This window comes from Microcaecilia unicolor, chromosome 8 (assembly GCF_901765095.1).
Source record: "Microcaecilia unicolor chromosome 8, aMicUni1.1, whole genome shotgun sequence".
Taxonomy (NCBI): domain Eukaryota; kingdom Metazoa; phylum Chordata; class Amphibia; order Gymnophiona; family Siphonopidae; genus Microcaecilia; species Microcaecilia unicolor.
In genome coordinates this window covers 72,205,078-72,225,951 of record NC_044038.1, presented here as the reverse complement: position 1 = coordinate 72,225,951, position 20,874 = coordinate 72,205,078, and the positions used below count along the sequence as shown (strand labels likewise).

General features: G+C 47.5%; 1 protein-coding gene across 1 annotated transcript in view; it reads right to left on the bottom strand.

Moving 5' to 3' along the window:
- PRDM9 (PR/SET domain 9) overlaps positions 1–20,874 on the bottom strand; it is a 379,759-nt gene that overhangs the window by 355,278 nt on the left and 3,607 nt on the right. The window contains exon 2 of the mRNA XM_030213360.1: positions 3,811–3,836. Coding sequence (XP_030069220.1) covers positions 3,811–3,836 — 26 coding nt within the window. The remainder of the gene's footprint in view (positions 1–3,810; positions 3,837–20,874) is intronic.

Here is a 20,874-nt window from a genome sequence, read left to right as displayed (position 1 = left end):
TTTGAAGCACCTCAGTATTTCTGTTTTTATTTTCATAATATAACACTTTATAGTCTGGTTTACCAGTTTAAGTCATTATAGACTTACACATTTTCTTTGCTTTTCATTTCATTGTCTTTCACTATATGAGAAACATCTTTCTTGAAGTTTTCAACAGACAGACATCATTTGTGTGTGGCTAAGTGATGCGATCTGCTAGGCAGCTGCCTACACTGTGATGTTTTTAGGCCCCTTGTACCCCTTCCCAAATTAGCATGTACCAGCCATCCACAATTTGGGGGGGATAAAAGAAACCAGGGCTACGTGCATATGAGAGAGTCAATTTTTTATTTACTTACCAAGTACAAATACAATTAATAGTTTCTCATGAGAGATCAGTACAGTTACATAAAGAGATGTTCACTGTGACTGCGTCTCTAAAATACTGTTCTGATACGGCTGCTTATATCGTTTGTTTCGGACAATGATTTACATGACTTTTTCTGCAAATTATCTTTCTCATAGATTATCTGGTTCTCACTATCTGCTTTCCTTAACATGTTAAACCACATTCTTCCTGTTTATACTAGTTTCTTTCCCAAGCCTATTGCCCGTAAGGGTATCATAATAGATCATAAATTCCAGAGTCATGCAGGCTCATCAATCTCTGGCCTTTTGACCCATTCCATAGTGCATGACTGTGCTCATAATTCTACAGTGAGCTCTGCGCACAATTAACCCACAGCCTCTATGGCCTGCCAGCTAGACAGCCTCTAATATAAGCTCCTAGCTACAGTGTAACCTCCCTTTGCAATCTGGGTCATGAGGCAGCCCGCTGTAAGCTCTTTACTGCTTTGTCTGTACTGTCTATCCACGGCTATTACAGTTCTTTAAGTTTCCCGGAGATATGTACAGGCAACACTCAGACATTTAGTATAGCTAAAATAACTTATCTTTTATTTGCATACTGTAGATCGATGTATGTCACAGGATTAAGATGAGCAGGAATCCGGAATACAGCATACAGGTCAGAAGCCAGGAACCAGGAACATACAGAAACAGCATCCAAAATTCTTCCTGTCTGTCTTTGGAGATCTGCCTAGCTGTAGAGCTTCCTTTGCATGAAAAAAGGCCAACAGTCCCAACAAGAAAAGGGATGAAAAGGCAAAGAGTCAAGGAGAAAAGGCAGAGGGATAAAATGAGCAAAGAGAAAGGAGCGCCAAAATAGACAAAGGATATACCTCAGCCCTGACCACCCCAGGCTGACTATCAGCCAATAGAGAAATCCCTGACCATGTAGGGAAGAACTGGTTTCTGGCTAAGGCTCTTTCCTTATCAGATGGGAAGGAATGTGAAGAATCTGGCTTTTACTCTGACTTAGCTCAGAATGCAGTTTACTAAAAGTAGCTAAAATAATGTTATACATAGGAATACAATGCCATGCCTAGGCAGCTGCCTGGGCACCAGCTAAACTAAGTTATTGGACTAATAACATTATAAACTAGGATACATGTGTATATCTATATATATGCAGGTAAAAAAACAGGTAATTTGGTATTACTTAGGCTAGTGCCATCTATATCAAACCCACCCATTTTATTTGTTTCACTATACGAGAGCCAGTTTGTTTGAAGTTATTTACATATAGCTCTTTGCATTAGTCCACAATTTCTTCCATGTTTTTTTTCAAAAGACAATGTTACATATATAATCATCATTTTTTTCAGTGTGTCTAAGTGAGCTATATTTTCATTCATTCAGTTTTAATTATAAAATGTTTTAGTTTCTCATGCCATTATACATACATATACTAGGTTATTTTTGAATATAGTGCTTTTTTATCCAAGTTTTTAAACAATGTGTTCCTCTCTATCTGTATCGCTGCGTAACCCTAGTAGCGCTCTAGAAATGTTAAGTAGTAGTAGTAGTAGTAGTAGTAGTATTGTAACCTAGGGTTAGAAAAAAAAAAGAAAAAAAACGTATCCGGGGTCCGGTCTGGGGCCTCCGAGGCTCGGGCTCCTGGAGAGGCTTTCCGGGTCGTTCTGGGGGGGGGGGGGCAGCGGTGTTGTCTCGAACCCGGGGACGATTGGGTACGTCCCCGGGTGTGGAGAGTTGAAGCCGGCGTTTTCTGGGCCGATTTTTGGCCCATTCGTTTTTTGGCTCCCGGAGACAATTGAGCATGTCTCCGGGAGGGAAAAGGATGCTGTGTTGCAGGTCCGGGGACAATTGAGCACGTCCCCGGACATGTGGAACCGTGCCGGGTGGCTTCGGGGCCGCTTGGGATAGGTGGCGGGAGCGGCAGGAAGGCGCCGCCGCAATGGTTTCTAAGAGAAGAGGAGGGCCGGCGTCAAAGAAGACGTGCGCGCACGTGCACGAACCGGCAACGCGGTTTTTTTTCTACGAGTAGGCCGAAGCCGGGGCCTAAATTTTGGGCCGGCTTCGGAGCTTTTTTATTTTTGGCTCCGATTTGGCCCCAGGACGACGAGGACCGGAACCGAGGGCAGGGTTCGAGTGTGCAGAAAATCCCGGTTCAGGTAAGGGTTTTTTTTACCCAAAATTGTAATGTATTTATTTTTTAAATGTGTAAATATGGTTTTTGATTTTTAAAAATTCAGGGGTTTAAGTTTTTTAAATTTGGTTTACATATTCGTGATCGGGGAATTTTTCTGGATTTTTGGGGTGGGTTAGTTTTTAAATTTAAATATTTTTAGGGGGTATTTTGGAGGGGTGCTAGTTTGAAGGGGTTAGGAAAGGGTTAACAAATTGAATTCGATGTAGCAGGTAGAGGGGAAGGTAAGGAAATTTTTAAGGTAGGTTTAAATTAATTTGGGGATTTTGGGGGGATTTTAGGGGTAAATATTGTAGGGCGGGTATTAAAAAGGGTTAAATTTGAAAAATAAATTCATAGATCAGGAATATAGGTAGTGCTTGGTGGTGGGTGTAAATTTGGGACATTTTGATAGAAGTTTTGGGGTTAAATTATTATTTTTAGTAATTTTCCATTAAAGTCTATGGGAAAAATAAAAGTAAAATGGGGCTACAGTTGGGCTTCTCAGAATTCCGTTTGCTACTGGAAAAAAATGGAATTCTGAGGGTGAGTCTGATTGGCTGAGGGGGAGCGGAATTCTGCACTGGGGTTCCGTTACCTAGGAGACGGTGAGTTGGCTGTGGTCAGAGGAGGCTGAAGACAGCGAGGCGAGAGGGTGTGTGTGTGCAGTGCTGGCGGAGTTTGTGAGAAAAGGGAAGGAATTAAAGGGAAATTTAAGAAATGAATGTGGGAGAATGAGAATGTTAAAGGGTGAATGAAGGGTAAGTGAGAGGAATAGGGGAATTGTGAATGTGTACCTAAAGTGTCTGAAAGGGGGTTCCAAGGGATTGAGAAAAAGAGTGAATGGGGTGTTAACCTGTCAGGGAAGGGGAAAAATAGCTGGGAGAAAGATTTGAGTTGAATGAGGATGTATGGGTTCCTGAAGAGTTGGGTGTGCCTCCTCTATAGATAGGGAACCAGTGATTGAGTTAGGTTAAAAGGACATAGGGAAAATTAATTTGGTTTTATTTTAGTGAAACCGGCCACAGTTTTATGATCCAAAATTTAAACCCATTTAGGACAGGGAAAACTCATATGAGGTTAGGGAGTGAGGGTTTTATTCCCATTTTAAGTTTTTAAGAGTGAGGTGTAGGGTGAAGACGAGCTACAGAACCGGACGTCGGAGGAATCAGTTCCAGGGCCCCAACGAAAGACAGATTCCCAGAGAAACAACATAAAATTTTCATGGACAGTTAAGTGAAGGTTATTCTATGGGAAAACAAACAATTCATTTAAATACTTACCTGAGGAGACAGCTGATCCGTGGTACCTGGAAAAGAAAGAAAGGAAAAAAAACACAAAGAATCAATTTCTTGCAGGGGAAATTCTACACTTAATAGTTGAAAAAAAGGAAAAGTAACTGTTTATTTTGGTTGGGGAATTTAGGAAATAAACTTAAGTACTTATCTGATATATTTTCTGTATGCAGCAAGAGTTCCTGCAGGGAGACAAAAGGGTGACATAAGGATACTGACACCACATTGATTCATATTACATAAAATGTCGTTAGGTTTTTCTGAATTCATTAATGCTACCGTAGTTGTGCATACAATTGAAGCATGTTATAAATAAATCTTTTAACTTGTTTTACTTTTTAATTGAGAAGTTGTGTTTTGTTGTCCACAAAAGGGGGTAAAATCCTGAATTTAGTTTCAATTCCTCGCTCATCCTTAGAGGGTTAGCGACGAGGTTAGTTTTTGTAGCTTGCCCCTCATGCCTGTGAGCTGGTAACTGGGAAGTCGCCACGACTATCAACATCTGGCTTCTCAGTTTCCTGTTCTATTTTCGTCATCCACAGGCATAGGGGGGTATCTCGCTTACAGTATTTGTATGAGCTCTTTTTGTATGCATATTGCAGATTTATGATGAGTTTTTGTATGAGAGCCACCCAGTTGTATGCCATTTATAGACACTTATAATATGACGTCATTTTAGTTTGCTGAACAAAAGGTTTCTACAGGGTCATGCCAAAATTTTATGACCTTATTTGTGAGGCCACAATAAAGATTTTAAGATTTATAATAAGATGTTTCTTCTAGTTGTCCCTTCTTATTGTTATCATTTATTGTGTAATCAACGTTTATACATTCCATATCATCATGCTGATCAATCCATAGACTGGTGGGTTGTGTCCATCTACCAGCAGGTGGAGATAGAGAGCAATCCTTTTGCCTCCCTAATGTGGTCAAAGTGCTGCCGGAAACTCCTCAGTATGTTCTCTATCTCAGCAGTGGTGGTCACACACAGCAAGCAGCTCTGGCTAGGTCTCCAAGCCTAATTTTTAGGTTTTGTTGAGTACCTGGGTTGAGGGGCTCTTCTTGAGCAAGTGCAAACCTGGTGGCGCCAGGTCCCTCCTTTTCTCCCCCCTCCCGCTGGCTCCGTAAAAAAAAAAAAAAAATTTTGGACGTCCTTAAAGGCGTTTATTTCGACGTTTATTTAAACGTTTATTGCAGCTACTCACTGGGACACCAGGTCGTTACAGCTCGGAGCGAGAAGCAGGTAATTTTTACCTTTTTATAGCGGGCAGGGGGTTCCCCGATCGATCTCCATGTGGCCTATGGCGTCGGAGGGCGAGGGCGCGAAGAATCGCTCCCCGGACCGCGTGTGCACTTCTAGCGGGGATGCGGGGGTCTTAAAGTCTGATTCGCCCTTGTTGGGTGTCAGTTCGGAGGCCGGTCAGTGTCCCGGGTCTTCCTCCGGTGCGGCGGTTTTTCCCCGCCATAAATGCCCATCCCCCGCTGCTCGCCTCCGCCATCTTGGCCGGCCACTCTGCTCGGACGGCTTCTTCTTGGGCCGCCCTTGAGCTGGGAGACGTTTATGCCATGGCCGCCCTTGAGTTGGGCGACGGCAAAAAAGCGGCTAAAGTTAAGCGCCGTTCTTCTCGCGCGGCTCCTTCGCGGAGTGTCGCACCGGATGCCATCTTGGATGCGCAGCATGTTTCTCCCCCGCTCTTGCGAGCGCCGGTTGAGGGTGTGTCTAGGGCTGTGGCCCAGGCTGCTGAAGTGCACAGTCTGGGGGGTTTCTCCCCCGAGTTTATTTTGCTGCTGCATCAGGCCTTCCTTATGCAAAAGGCTGCCCCTTCTCCCTTGTCCGATAAAGGGGTTGAGGCCCCCGGATGTAAACGCCCTCGGGTGGATTCCCAGGCCTTAGAGGACTCTGTTTCCTCTGATGTAGATGAGGGCAGCGTATCTGAGTTCTCCCCAACGGTCCCTTTGAGGATTCCTTGGAGGAGACGGATTCTCGATCGGATGGAGCGGATGACCCCTCTGCAGCGCGGATCTTTCGCTCAGAGGATTTGCCCAACCTGTTAGTGCAAGGCCATGAGCATTTGAAGATTTCCTCTCCAGAGGACGTCTCTCCTCAGCCCTGTTGGCTCCGCCATTATGCTGGGGACGAAGCGCCCGCCTAGAACCTTCCACGTGCATGATGCCATGCACACCTTAATTTCGGCTCAATGGATGTCCCGGGAGCGAGCCTCAAAGTGGGCTAGGGCTATGTCCCGCCTCTATACCTTTGCCTGAAAGTGAACGGGAGGCCTTTCTTTGGCCTACCGTGGATTCTTTAATCACGTGGTGACTAAGAAAACAGTGTTGACGGTGGAAGGTGGCACGGCCCTAAAGGACGCCCAAGACAGAAGATTGGAGGCGGACCTTAAGGTCGTCCTTCGAGGCGGCTGCCTTAAGTTTGCAGGCCTCAGTTTGCGGCTCCTATGTGGCCAGGGCGTGCCTGACGATTGTGCAGCGGGCTTCCCCCTCGGATCCTTCCTTGAGGGCTGATTGGCCAGCCCTGGAATCGGGCTTGGCTTATTTGGCAGACTTACTGTATGATGTCTTGAGAGCCTCGACTAAAGGTATGGCTCAGACAGTCTCTGCGCGGCGGTGGCTTTGGCTGAAACATTGGTCTGCTGACCACGCCTCTAAGTTCCCCGCCTGGCTAAGTTGCCTTTTAAAGGCAAGCTGCTCTTGGGGGTCGAGCTGGACAAAATGTGAACGATCTCGGTACGTCTAAGGGCAAGAGGTTACAGAGGTCAGGGCTCGGGCCAGTGCTCGACCCCAGTATCTCCAAGGACGGGTTTCAGAAGCCCGTCGGGTACCGCCCGGGCAAGTCGGGCTCATCTGCCCCCTCTTCCTTCAAGAGGAAACTTCTCCCCCAGCAGCATTCCTTTCGCAGAGACCGCCGTCCCGGAGGTGCGGCCCTCCGGTCCTCACCCAGGGTCTCGTACCCATGACGGGGTCCTGGTCCATGGCCCAGTGCAGATTGGAGGACGTCTGTCCTCGTTTCTGGGCGAGTGGACCAGGGTAACATCAGACGCTTGGGTGCTGAAAGTCATCAGAGATGGCTACAAGCTAGAGTTCTGCCGACCCTTAAGAGACGGGTTTGTACTCTCATCCCTGCAAGTCTCCGGTCAAAGCTGTGGCAGTGCAGGCAGACCTTGGACAATCTGATCCGCCTGGGTGCGGTCGTTCCGGTGCCAGAAAATCAGCTTGCAAGGGACGTTACTCCATTTACTTTGTGGTACCAAAGAAAGGAGGTTCTGTACGGCCTATCCTCGACCTCAAAGGGGTCAATCGGGCCTTGAAAGTTCGGCACTTTCACATGGAGACTCTCCGCTCTTATAGCGGCAGTGAAGGCAGGGGAGTTCCTGGCATCCTTGGACATCAAGGAAGCGTACTTGCATATTCCCATCTGGCCTCCTCATCAACGCTTCTGCGTTTTGCAGTCCTGGCCGACACTTCCAGTTCAGAGCCCTCCCGTTCGGGTGGCTACTGCTCCGCGGACCTTCTCCAAAGTAATGGTGGTCATCGCAGCCTTCCTGCGAAAGGAAGGAGTACAAGTCCATCCTTATCTGGTCACGACTGGTTGATCCAAGCCCCCTCTTATGCAGAGTGCGGCAAAGCTGTGGACCGGGTGATTGCTCTTTTGAGCTCCCTGGGGTGGATCATCAACTGGGAGAAAAGCCAGCTGCGCCCGACTCAGTCCCTGGAATATCTGGGAGTTCGATTCGACACCCAAGTGGGCAGATGTGTCCTGCCGGACAATCGGATTGTCAACTTCAGGCTCAGGTGGACCAGTTCCTAGTAGCCTCTCCGCTTCGGGCTTGGGACTATGTGCAGCTGTTGGGCTCTATGACGGCCATGATGGAAAGTAGTGCCCTGGGCCAGGGCTCATATGAGACCAACTACAACACTCTCTGCTGCAAGCGCTGGAACTCCGGTGTCGGAGGATTATGCTGTGCGCCTTCCCTTGGACCCAGCAGTGCGCAAGGCGCTGAGCTGGTGGCTGAAGACAGACAAGTGTCTGCAGGGATGCCTCTTGTGACCCCGGAGGGATTGTCGTCACGACGGACGCCTCTTGACGGGCTGGGGAGCCCACTGCTTGGGAAGGACAGCGCAGGGGCTCTGGTCTCCTGCATAGGCAAAGTGGTCTATCAACCTCCTGGAACTCAGAGCCATTCGGTTGGACGCTTTTGGAGTTCCTCCCGGTACTGGCGTTGAAGCCAGTACGGGTCCTGTCGGACAATGCCACGGCTGTGGCCTATGTCAACCGCCAGGGAGGTACCAAGAGCGCCCCTCTAGCCAAGGAAGCCATGAATATATGCCAGTGGGCGGAAAGCGAACCTGGAACAGCTGTCAGCTGCCCACATTGCCGGAGTCATGAATGTCAAGGCGGACTTTCTCAGTCGCCATACCTTGGATCCCGGAGAGTGGCAGTTATCGGCTCAGGCGTTCTTGGACATCACGAAGCGCTGGGGCCAGCCGAGCCTAGATCTGATGGCGTCATCGGCCAATTGCCAAATGCCGCACTTTTTCAGCAGAGGACGGGACCCTCGATCTCTGGGAGTAGATGCTCTTCTCCAACAGTGGCCGACACAAGAGCTTCTCTATGTGTTCCCGCCCTGGCCCATGTTGGGCAGGGTACTAGACCGGGTGGCAAAGCATCCGGGCCGGATAATCCTGGTGGGTTCCGGACTGGCCCAGACGTCCCTGGTATGCGGACTTGATCAGGCTCTCAGTGGACGACCCTCTGCGGCTGCCAGTGGAGCAGGGCCTGTTGCATCAGGGTCCCGTGGTGATGGAGGATCCCTCCCCCTTTGGTCTTACGGCCTGGCTATTGAGCGGCAGCGTCTGAGGAAGAAGGGCTTCTCAGACAAGGTCATCGCCACTATGCTGAGAGCGAGGAAGCGCTCTACTTCTACTGCTTACGCCAGGGTTTGGCGTACCTTTGCAGCGTGGTGTGAAGCAGGCTCACTTTCTCCCTTCACTGCTCCAATTTCTTCAGTGCTGGCGTTTCTGCAAGAAGGTCTGGAGAAAGGCCTGTCGCTCAGTTCCCTTAAAGTCCAGGTAGCGGCTCTGGCTTGCTTCAGGGGCCGCCTGAAGGGTGCTTCCCTGGCTTCGCAGCCAGATGTGGTACGTTTTCTCAAGGGAGTTAATCACCTGCGCCCTCCTCTGCACTCAGTGGTGCCTGCGTGGAATCTCAACCTGGTGCTAAGAGCCTTGCAGAAGCCACCTTTGAACCCTTGTCGAGGGCATCTCTGAAAGACCTGACGTTGAAAGCAGTCTTTTAGGTGGCTATCACTTCAGCAAGAAGAGTTTCCAAGCTCCAGGCACTCTCATGTCGAGAGCTTTTTCTGCAGTTCACTGAGGCAGGAGTGACTATTCGCACAGTGCCTTCCTTCCTGCCCAAGATTGTTTCTCGCTTCCATGTGAATCAGCAGCTCTGTCTCCCTTCCTTTCGTAGGGAGGACTCCCCAGAGGAATACTCTGCTCTCAAATATCTGGATGTGAGACATCATCAGATACTTGGAAGTGACCAATGATTTCCGGAAATTGGATCATCTGTTTGTCCTGTTTGCAGGTCCTCGTAAGGGTCTGCAGGCTGCTAAGCCTACAGTGGCAAGATGGGTCAAGGAAGCCATTGCAGCGGCTTATGTGGCCGCGGGGAAGGTGCTGCCTATCCAGCTGAAGGCTCACTCCACTAGAGCTCAGGCGGCCTCGATGGCAGAGGCCGGGTCCCTCTCCTTGGAAGAGATTTGCAAGGCGGCAACTTGGGCATCGGCCCGTACCTTCTCCAGGCATTACCGCTTGACTGTGGCTGCTCGGGCGGAGGCCCGGTTTGGAGCTTCAGTGTTGCGGTCAGGGATTTCAATGTCCCGCCCTGGGTGAGTACTGCTTCGGTACATCCCACCAGTCTATGGATTGATCAGCATGATGATATGGAAGGTAAAATTATGTATCATACCTGATAATTTTCTTTCCATTAATCATAGCTGATCAATCCATAGCCCCTCCCAGATATCTGTACTGTTTATATTCTGGTTGCATTTCAGATTCAAGTTTAGTCTTCAGTTCCTGTTCAGGAGGACTTCGTGTTCCAGTTTTTTCAATTGGATTCTTCAAGAGTTGAGACGAGTTTGTGTTACAGTGAGCTGCTGCATTCCTCTCCCCTCCGTTTTATGGGGCTGGATTGAGACATAAATTCTGCCGGCGCTCCCTCCCGCTTCGTGCGGCTGTAGGGCAGCTTTGTACCCCTCCCGCTTCGGCGGTGTTAGGGTCAGTCAGATCCTCCCGCGGTTGCGGTTGCAGGATAAGCCAGATCCCCCCCGCATCGGCGGGGTGGTGTCCCTCCCCCGCTCCGCGGGGATGAGCTGGATGGATTTCCCTCCCCCACTTGTGTGGGGATGAGCTGGGTTAATTTCCCTCCCCCGTTTTGGCGGTGGTGAGCTGGGCAGAGTGTCCCTTTTGTGGGTGTAATTCTCTAAGTGCCGAGTCCTGCGGATGGAGCTTGGATATCGACATACTGAGGAGTTTCCGGCAGCACATGACCACATATAGGGAGGCAAAAGGATTGCTCTCTATCTCCACCTGCTGGTAGATGGACACAACCCACCAGTCTATGGATTGATCAGCTATGATTAATGGAAAGAAAATTATCAGGTATGATACATAATTTTACCTTGTGACAAGGCAAGCCCCAGAGATTCCCCAATGAAGCAGTGGAGCCCAGAACTACTGGTCCCAGAAGTCCTTGCAAGAATGAGTGAGGAGAGTAGTCCTAAAAAGATGGAATGGATTCCCAGTTCCAGCAGGGGGCGCAATGGCTCGAGGCAGGGTGAGCCTGTTACTCCCTTCCCCACTAGAGAGAGAGGGAAGGATGAAACTCAGTTTCCCTGGCTTCACCATCAGCATATACAGTGCTTTTTTTGTAGGCCATACCGTGCCAACCTTAAGGGCGGGGTCACTATCTATGGCTCCGCCCTCATAGCCACACCCCCACAGTATCCACATCCATTTTACTAGCCATGGAGCATATAAAAATGTAGCATTGAAAATAGTACACGTCCCCAGGCCCAAAACAAGAACCCTGAAGACTGATTATAAACTAATAAAAATGTAGACAAAAAAATCAGCTACAACCTTATGCGTGGACAGGCAGCACTATAATTACACCAGGCTCTAAAACACCAGTACACAACCTAGTGAAACAAACAAAGAGGGCTGCAAATACTACATCTTGATCACGCATGAAAAACACATGACACAACAGATATGAAGGCAAAATACTGAACTGGAAAGTTACCTCAAGAAGTCAGACTCAGCATGCAGCAATACTAGAAAAACTGGATTGAAATTTCATGCAAAATATCATAGATGCACATTTCCAAAAGCTGACATATTCCAATTAATAAATTCTGAATAAAAAAATGTTTTCTACCTTTGCTGTCTGAGCATTTTGTTTTTCTATTAGCTTTGGTCCTAGTGTCTTCTGTTTTATAGAGTGTCTTCTTTCCATTTGATATTTTTTCTCCCACCATGTCCACCGTCCTGATGCGTTCTGTCATGCAGGCTCTGTATGCCTCTTTAGCCCTGTCCCTATCCTTTCTCCAGTTTCAACATCTGCCCTCAAAGTGTTCCAATTCAGCAATTTCCTCTCCATCCATATCCAGCATTTCTCCTCACACCCCTCCCCTCCATCCATGTGCATCTACTTCCTCTGTCTTCCCTCCCCTCCATCCATGACCATCATTTCTCCTCTCTCCCTTCCACTCCATCCATGTGCATCTCCTTCCTTTGTCTTTCCTTCTCTCCATCCTTGTCCAACTTTTCTCCTCTCTTCCCTGCCCTCCACTCTAATCATGTCCAGCATTTCTCATCCCTTCCCTCCCCTGCATCCATGTGCATTTTCCTGACTGCCCTCCCCTCCATCCATCCATGTCCAGCAATTCTCCTCTCTCCCCTGCCCTCCCCTCCATCCATCCATGGCCAGCAGTTCTCCTCTCTCCCTTGCCCTCCCCTCCAGCGATCTCTTCTCTCCCCCTGCCCTCCCCTTCTCTCCATGTCCAGTGATCTCTTATTTCCATGTCCATCTGTGTTCTCTCCCTCTGCCGTCCCCTCCTCTCCAGCGATCTCTTCTCTCCCCCTACCCTCCCCTTCTCTCCATGTCCAGCGATCTGTTCTCTTCCCCTGCCCTCCCCTCCATGTCCAGCGATTCTCCCTGCCCTCCCTCAGCTCCCCGACAGCCCTCCTCTCCGTTCTTTCCTGCCCCCCCCCCCACCCAAGCATTTAACCTTTTTACTGTCCGTGGCAGCGACATTAGTAAAAAAGAAGGCACTGCAGGCTCGCCTCCAACTTCTCCTTCCCTCTTCACACAGTGCCCCGCTTTCTACGATGATGCATTTCCTGTTTCCACGAGGGCGGGACACCGTGTGAAGAGGGAAGGAGAAGTTGGAGGCGAGCCTGCAGTGCCTTCTTCTTTACTAACGTCGCTGCCACGGACAGTAAAAAGGTTAAACGTTTGGGGGGGGGAGGAACGGAGCTGAGTCAGGCTGCCGGGGAGGGGGGAAGCGGAGGACTAGGAATGGAGCTGATTTGGGCTGCTGGGGGGGGGGGGAAGGAGGAGGAACGGAGCTGAGTTGGGCTGCCGGTCGGGGAGCTGAGTCGGGAGGGAAGGAGACCTGCGCCTATCTGGTACAAAAAAAGCACTGAGTATATAATTCCCCACAGCTGTGAGAAGGGGAGAGCAGATTTCCTGGAGGCTCTCAGTCACCAGGAGAGAGGGGAGACGAATGGAGAGAGAGATTCCATGGAGTATGAGGAGGAAGGAAGTAGTCTGCCACTAGAGCTGCCTAAGGCAGAGGAGCCAGCTACCATGGAGTGGGAGAATTCAAAGGTTGCCCTGCCCAGCACTTGAAGGCAGTGGAGGAGGCCACGCCGGGCTGAGAGGTGGGAGAAACAGCCAACCCTGCTCCTTACAGGGTTCCCTCTGTGCTGTGAAAAAGCAGGTGATTTGTGGTATTGGTTTGATGTGCAAAACTGTCCATGAAGATTTGTTCTGAACTGTTGTGCTACATTGGAAGTGTGCTGAACTCTTACTAAACCCTTCTTAAGGAAGGGAAAGGGAAAGCTAATGCCCTAATACAGTGATGGTGAACCTTTCAGAGACCGAGTGCCCAAACAGCAACCCAAAATCTAATTATTTATCGCAAAGTGCCAACAGGGCAATTCTAACAGGTGGTGCAATCCCCCCTCCCTCTCCTGTCCCCCTTCCCTCCCAGTTCCAGCGTCCCCCCTCCCTTCAAATTTTAAAAGTCATCTATCTTACCTCGTCGGGGTTAGGGCGGCAGCAGCGGTAAAAAGCATGCAGGCTCGGCTCGGTGCTTAGTTCAGTTTTCCCTTCTCTTTCTCAGCTCTGGTCCCGCCCTTCCGGAAACAGGAAATGAGGGCGGGACCAGAGCTGAGAGAAGGGAAAACTGAACTAAGCACCGAGCCGAGCCTGCATGCTGCCACCCTAACCCTGATGAGGTAAAATAGATGACTTTTAAAATTTGGAGGGAAGGGGCCTGGAACTCGCAGGAAGGAGGGAACGAAATTCCGGTGGCTGAGGCAATGGCGCGCGTGCCAACAGAGAGAGCTCTGCATGCCCTCTCTGGCACGAGTGCCATAGGTTCGCCATCACTGCCCTAATAGAAGACCTGAGATCTTGAGGAGCTGAGTATTTGCTGAGGGATTTTGGGACCTGGACTGTAACTTTTTTTTTCTTTTGAAGATTATCTTATGAGGACTGTACCTTTTTCTTTTGAAGACTATATTAGGAGGCCTGTACCTTTCTTTTGAAGAATATATTATGATTTTTGGTATGAAATTGCCTTGATAATAAAATACTTTGGCCCTGAGTCCCAGTATCAGCAGCATTCTGTCCTGGAACCCTGGGAGCCCTGCAGGCTTGCTGGCTCCACCCAAGAGGAGGAAGCGGATCCCCCCCCCCCTTTTTACAGCATCTTTAATAATTCTTCATTATTTTATTTTTATGCAACCTGTTTGTGTGACTTTAAGAATGTGTTTTTACCTTTTTTTACCTTGTTTTGTATTGTTAATAGAAGATTTTCTTTGATGTCTTTTCTGAAAATATGTCTGATATGAAATCTCTCCAGGTACGAATCTTACATAAGTACATAAGTACATAAGTAGTGCCATACTGGGAAAGACCAAAGGTCCATCTAGCCCAGCATCCTGTCACCGACAGTGGCCAATCCAGGTCAAGGGCACCTGGCACGCTCCCAAAACGTAAAAACATTCCAGACAAGTTATACCTAAAAATGCGGAATTTTTCCAAGTCCATTTAATAGCGGTCTATGGACTTGTCCTTTAGGAATCTATCTAACCCCTTTTTAAACTCCTGTCAAGCTAACCGCCCGTACCACGTTCTCCGGCAACGAATTCCAGAGTCTAATTACACGTTGGGTGAAGAAAAATTTTCTCCGATTCGTTTTAAATTACCACACTGTAGCTTCAACTCATGCCCTCTAGTCCTAGTATTTTTGGATAGCGTGAACAGTCGCTTCACATCCACCTGATCCATTCCACTCATATTTTATACACTTCTATCATATCTCCCCTCAGCCGTCTCTTCTCCAAGCTAAAAAGCCCTAGCCTTCTCAGCCTCTCTTCATAGGAAAGTCGTCCCATCCCCACTATCATTTTCGTCGCCCTTCGCTGTACCTTTTCCAATTCTACTATATCTTTTTTGAGATACGGAGACCAGTACTGAACACAATACTCCAGGTGCGGTCGCACCATGGAGCGATACAACGGCATTATAACATCCGCACACCTGGACTCCATACCCTTCCTAATAACACCCAACATTCTATTCGCTTTCCTAGCCGCAGCAGCACACTGAGCAGAAGGTTTCAGCGTATCATCGACGACGACACCCAGATCCCTTTCTTGATCCGTAACTCCTAACGCGGAACCTTGCAAGACGTAGCTATAATTCGGGTTCCTCTTACCCACATGCATCACTTTGCACTTGTCAACATTGAACTTCATCTGCCACTTGCACGCCCAATTCTCCCAGTCTCGCAAGGTCCTCCTGTAATCGTTCACATTCCTCCTGCGACTTGACGACCCTGAATAATTTTGTGTCATCGGCGAATTTAATTACCTCACTAGTTATTCCCATCTCTAGGTCATTTATAAATACATTAAAAAGCAACGGACCCAGCACAGACCCCTGCGGGACCCCACTAACTACCCTCCTCCACTGAGAATACTGGCCACGCAATCCTACTCTCTGCTTCCTATCTTTCAACCAGTTCTTAATCCATAATAATACCCTACCTCCGATTCCATGACTCTGCAATTTCTTCAGGAGTCTTTCGTGCGGCACTTTGTCAAACGCCTTCTGAAAATCCAGATATACAATATCAACCGGCTCCCCATTGTCCACATGTTTGCTTACCCCCTCAAAAAAATGCATTAGATTGGTGAGGCAAGACTTCCCTTCACTAAATCCGTGCTGACTTTGTCTCATCAGTCCATGTTTTTGTATATGCTCTGCAATTTTATTCTTAATAATAGCCTCCACCATCTTGCCCGGCACCGACGTCAGACTCACCGGTCTATAATTTCCCGGATCTCCTCTGGAACCCTTCTTAAAAATCGGAGTAACATTGGCTACCCTCCAGTCTTCCGGTACTACACTCGATTTTAGGGACAGATTGCATATTTCTAACAGTAGCTCCGCAAGTTCATTTTTTTAGTTCTATTAATACTCTGGGATGAATACCATCAGGTCCCGGTGATTTACTACTCTTCAGCTTGCTGAACTGACCCATTACATCCTCCAAGGTTACAGAGAATTCGTTTAGTTTCTCCGACTCCCCCGCTTCAAATATTCTTTCCGGCACCGGTGTCCCCCCCAAATCCTCCTCGGTGAAGACCGAAGCAAAGAATTCATTTAATTTCTCCGCTATGGCTTTGTCCTCCCTGATCGCCCCTTTAACACCATTTTCGTCCAGCGGCCCAACCGACTCTTTGGCCGGTTTCCTGCTTTTAATGTATCTAAAATGTATCTTCTTCTCTTTTATACATTATTTTATCATTATATATGTTTTTAATGTTTTATATTGTATATATAATTTTATGTTTTAGCCTTTTTTGTTTTGCACTTCTTTATTAGGTTGTATTTTGTAGATCCCTGATGCAGGCCAGTAGGGCCGAAACACGAGTCATGTCAGGTTTCCTTTGTTGTTCTTGAAGATTATTGAAATAAATCATTTTTGGACACCATCTGTGAGAGGTTCTATTCTCTTCTACTGTTTTTTTTTTTTTTTTGCCTTATCCAGAAGTATGAGACCCGACAGGGAGGTTTGCTGCCGTCTGATAAGAGTTTCTTTGCTAAGAACAAGGCTAAGAACAATTCATAACCATGAATTCTGTTGGACAGAATTACACCATTTCGATTGGCCCATAGGTATCATCTGACCCAGAAAGATGCCAATGTTGGACTGAAGAGGAGAAAGGAGAAGACCAGAAGACTTGTTGGTGGATAGATTGCTCTGTAGAGCAAGAGACTGATTTTCTAAACGCAACAGTGAACTGCATATCTTGTAACAAACTGACAAGGTCAGCTACAATACTAAGCCTACCCAAAAGACTGTGCTATCAGAATACAGACCTTGGATTTTATTCCTGGACTGGAAGAGACTCACGGAGGCTTCTGCTAGAATCTCAAGGAGAAATCTGATTCTGCCCTACTGGACATCTGTAATAAGGACTGCAGGGTAAGAGACAGGGTTTACTACCTACAGCAGGGGATTAGTTGGGCCAAGGTTTGGTCTGTGAAAGACTGGCTCACCTTTATCCACGTTTATTCACGCCTTCAAAGAAATGAAGCAAATTGGTGAGGCAAGACTTCCCTCGGCTGAACCCATGCTCTGTCCCATTAAACCATGTTTTTCTATGTGTTCTGTAATTGTATTCTTTGTAATAGTTTCCATTATTTTGCCCGGCACCAATGTCCAAGTTTACCAGTCTATAATTTCAAGGATCACCCCTAAAACCCTTTGTAGAAATCGGCGTCACAATGGCCACTCTTCAATCTTCAGGTACCAACGACTATTTCATTGACAGGTTACATATTACTAACAGTAGATCAGCCTTGGATGTATGCCATCTGGTCCAGGTGATTTACTGCTCTTTAATTTGTCAATATGGCTCAGTACATCTTCCAGGTTCACCGAGATTTCTTTCAGTTCCTCTGCATCATCACCCTTGAAAACTAATTCTGGTACAGACAGATCTTTAATGGAAAAACAAAAGAGCAGATCGATAAGAGAAAAATATCAATTTATTATATGACAAAAATATACCGAATCAGCCCGACACTGGCCGTGTTTCGCCCAGCAGGGCTGCGTCAGGGGCTATATAATATTCCTTTACAGTTGAGGAAATATTAGTTTCGCTGTATAAAATGTCCAGAAATTGTGGAAGCATATATCTTCAATGGGTTGTTGAAAAAAAACAGCATAACGGATAAGTCACAAAAGGTAGCGACACGAGGTCTGTCCTACACCCATACGACTGTAAAGGAATATTATGTAGCCCCTGACGCAGCCCTGCTGGGCAAAACACGGTCAGTGTCAGGCTGATTCTCTGTATATTTTTGTCATATAATAAATTGATATTTTTCTCTTACCGACCTGCTCTTTTGTTTTTCCATTTTGGAGTTTGCAGACCGGTTGCCCTGTTGTTTTCTTGGACAGGCAGATCTTTTACATTTTCTTCCGTAAAGACAGAAACAAAGAATTAATTCAGTTTCTCCGCTGTGGCCTTGTCCTCCCTGAGCGCCCCTTTTGCTCCTTCGTGATCTAACAGTCCCAAGGATTCCCTCGCAGGCTTTCTGCTTCTGATGTACCTGAAAAAGTTGTTACTGTGAGTTTTAGCCTCTGTGGCAAGTTTCTCTTCATATTTTCTTTCAGCCTTCTTTATTCATGCTTTACATCTATCATACCAATGCTTATTGTTGCGTTCTCAAGGACCTTGGCATTCTGTCAGGCTTCTTCCCCAGGAACCCTGGGTACGTGAGTCCTTGGACCACGGCCGAGGAGCAGCAGTGGCAGGCAAGATCACCTTTGGAGCAGAGAAGAGACAAGGCTGGACTGGAACCCCGGCCTGGAGTCCTGCACTGGAACGCACCGGACCGGAACACACTGGAGTAGGCTTCACCTACGCTTAGCTGCCTTTCCCCGAGGGTTGAGCCCTCAGGTTTGAGCAGCCGGTAGGGCTTACAGGAAAACCAGAACTGGAACCAGCAACAGGAACAACCGGAGTCAGGATCCAGCGGTGCTCTCAAGTACCTAGGCTAAAGCAAGGCAGACAGGCAGGGAAGAGGACACAGGAGCTACATACAAGCTAAGCTCAAGGGAATGGGAATGACAGCTACGCTTGCCAGAGGAAGGGTTAGACTGGAGCGACAGTAGCTAACAGATAGAAAGGAGAGAAATGGCTGCAGCATCAGCCGCTGACCAACCTCAGACAGGGAGCAGCACCACTGCACAGGGATAACAGAAAGGCTAGAAGCCCACAGAGAATAATAAACACAGAAAGGCTGAAAGCCTGCAGGTCAGAGAGATACACCCAGAAAGGCTAGAAGCCCACAGAAAGGCTGGAAACCCCCAGGCCGCAGTAATACACCCAGAAGGCCTGGAAGCCCACAGGTAAAAGGGATATACACAGATAGACTGGAGGCCCTCAGAGCAATGGGCACAGAAGAGCTGGAAGCCCACAGAGCAATGGGCACAGAAGGGATGAAAGCCCACAGAGCAATAAACACAGAAGGACTGGAAGCCCACAGAGCAATAATACCCTGAGCCAGAAGGCAAGGCCCACAGGTGATAGTAACTAGCAAAGCAGAAGGGCTGGAAGCCCACAAGAAAAGACAAGGAAAGCTAACTGTGCAAACAGCACACTAACCTCGGGACCTAAGGCACTGCGGAGGCATTGGCAATGCAAAGGCTCAGAATGCCAGCACAGCACTTCCTTATGAAGGCTCTCACTGATGAGGTCACCAGCAGCAGGACAGAAGCAGGAAGTACCTTGACCCCAAAGAGAGGCTTGACACACATAGGAAGTGAGCACACAGGAAAGACAAGCAGAAGCCATCTTGGAAGCTGGCATAGAGCCGGTGGCAGCCATCTTAGGTGCTGGCTCTCTAGAGAGGCATAGCCCACACAGGTGAGGTCTAGTGAAGTAATCAGCACACAGATCCAGAGACAAGACTAACACAAAGACAGACAGAAGCCAGCAGAGCTGCTGGCCCCCAGAAATGAGGTAAGTCTGAGGGTGGTCACGGCCACAGACATGACACTTATGTTGCTTCTCATTTTCTTCATTTGGGTCCTTCTTCCATTCTTTGAAGGACAATCTTTTGGCTGCAATGGCCTCTTTTACTTCACCTTTTAACCATGATGGCTGATGTTTTCTCTTCTTTCCACCTTTGCAAATAAGTGGAACGCATCTGGACTGGGCTTCCAAGATGGTATTTTTGAATAACGTCCATGCCTGATTAAGAGGGGCATTTTTTATATGACCTCTGTCCGACTTTGGACGTTTTGCAAAAAACATCCAAAAAGTGAATAGGAAAGAAGGTTATTTTCAAAAAAGAAAATATTTTGAAGAAGGTTTTGTGATTTGGACGTTTTGTTTTTTGGTCCATTTTCAAACAAAAAACGTCCAAGTGAAAAACACACAAAATCAAGCCATTGGAATGTAGGAGGAGCCAGAATTTTAAGTAGACTGGTCCCTCAGACATCCCAGGAAAGCAATAGGGCACCCTAGGGGGCACTGCAAAAATGCACCCTGGTACACATCTTACCATTGCTCCCTTATCTTGTCTGCTGAGCTCCCCAAAATCTACCCAAAACCCACTACCCCCAACTGTACACTACTACCATAGCCCTTAAGGGTGAAGGGGGCAGCTATATGTGGATACAGTGGGTTTCTGGTAAGTTTTGGAGGGCTTACAATTTCCTCCACAAGTGTAACAGGTAGGGAAAGGTATGGGCCTGGGTCCAGCTGTCTGCAGTACACTGCACCCACCACTAGGGACCTGCATGCTGTTCTAATGGACCTGAGTATAACATCTGAGGTTTGCATAGAGACTGGCAAGTAATGTTTTTAATCACCTTTTTTGGGGGTGGGAGGGAGTTAGTGACCACTGGAGGAGTAAAGGGAAGTCACCCCTGATTCTCTCTGGTGGTCATCTAGTCATTTAGGGCACCTTTTTGTGCCTTATTCGTTATAAAAACAGGTTTAGCTCAAAACGTCCGTTAGTCTTGGACGGTTTTGTTCTGTTCCATTACGGCTGAAAAACGTCTAAGTGTTAGGAACGCCCAAATCCCACCCTTAACATGCCCTTGACATGCCCCCTTGTGATTTGAATGCAGTTCTGACGGACTTCATAGAAAAAGTCTAAAAATTGGTTTTGAAAATGCCAATTTGGACTTTTTGTGTGACAAAAAGTCCAAATGCAGATGTATGGCACTTTTTGGACATTTTTCTCTTTTGATAATGAGCGCATTAGTGTCCCTAACCTTTGCAGCTGATCCTTTTAGTTTCTGTTTAACCATTTTTCTCATTTATTTGTTCCTAGACAGACTGACAGACATTCTCAACTCCTTTTGTATAATTTCTTTCCAGTATAAGTTGAGTTGGAAACAGTAGCATATACATGCTTACGTAGACACTTATAAAATTACCCTGGGTATGTTTGCACACTGCACACAAAAGAAGGCATCTATTTTTCCACGATATACATGTAGGCATTCTTGAAGGGCGGAGAATAGGCAGAGTGAGGCGGGATCAGCACACATGTGCATTTTTAATAACATATGTGCATTTGCAGATTCTTACATTCATTCACATTATTATGCCTGCCTTGGAGACAGTGTAACTTTGTGCAGGAGCTTTCAGGTAGACTATTTAATAAGACACATAGACAGATGCATTTCCTTTATAAGACAGGAACAA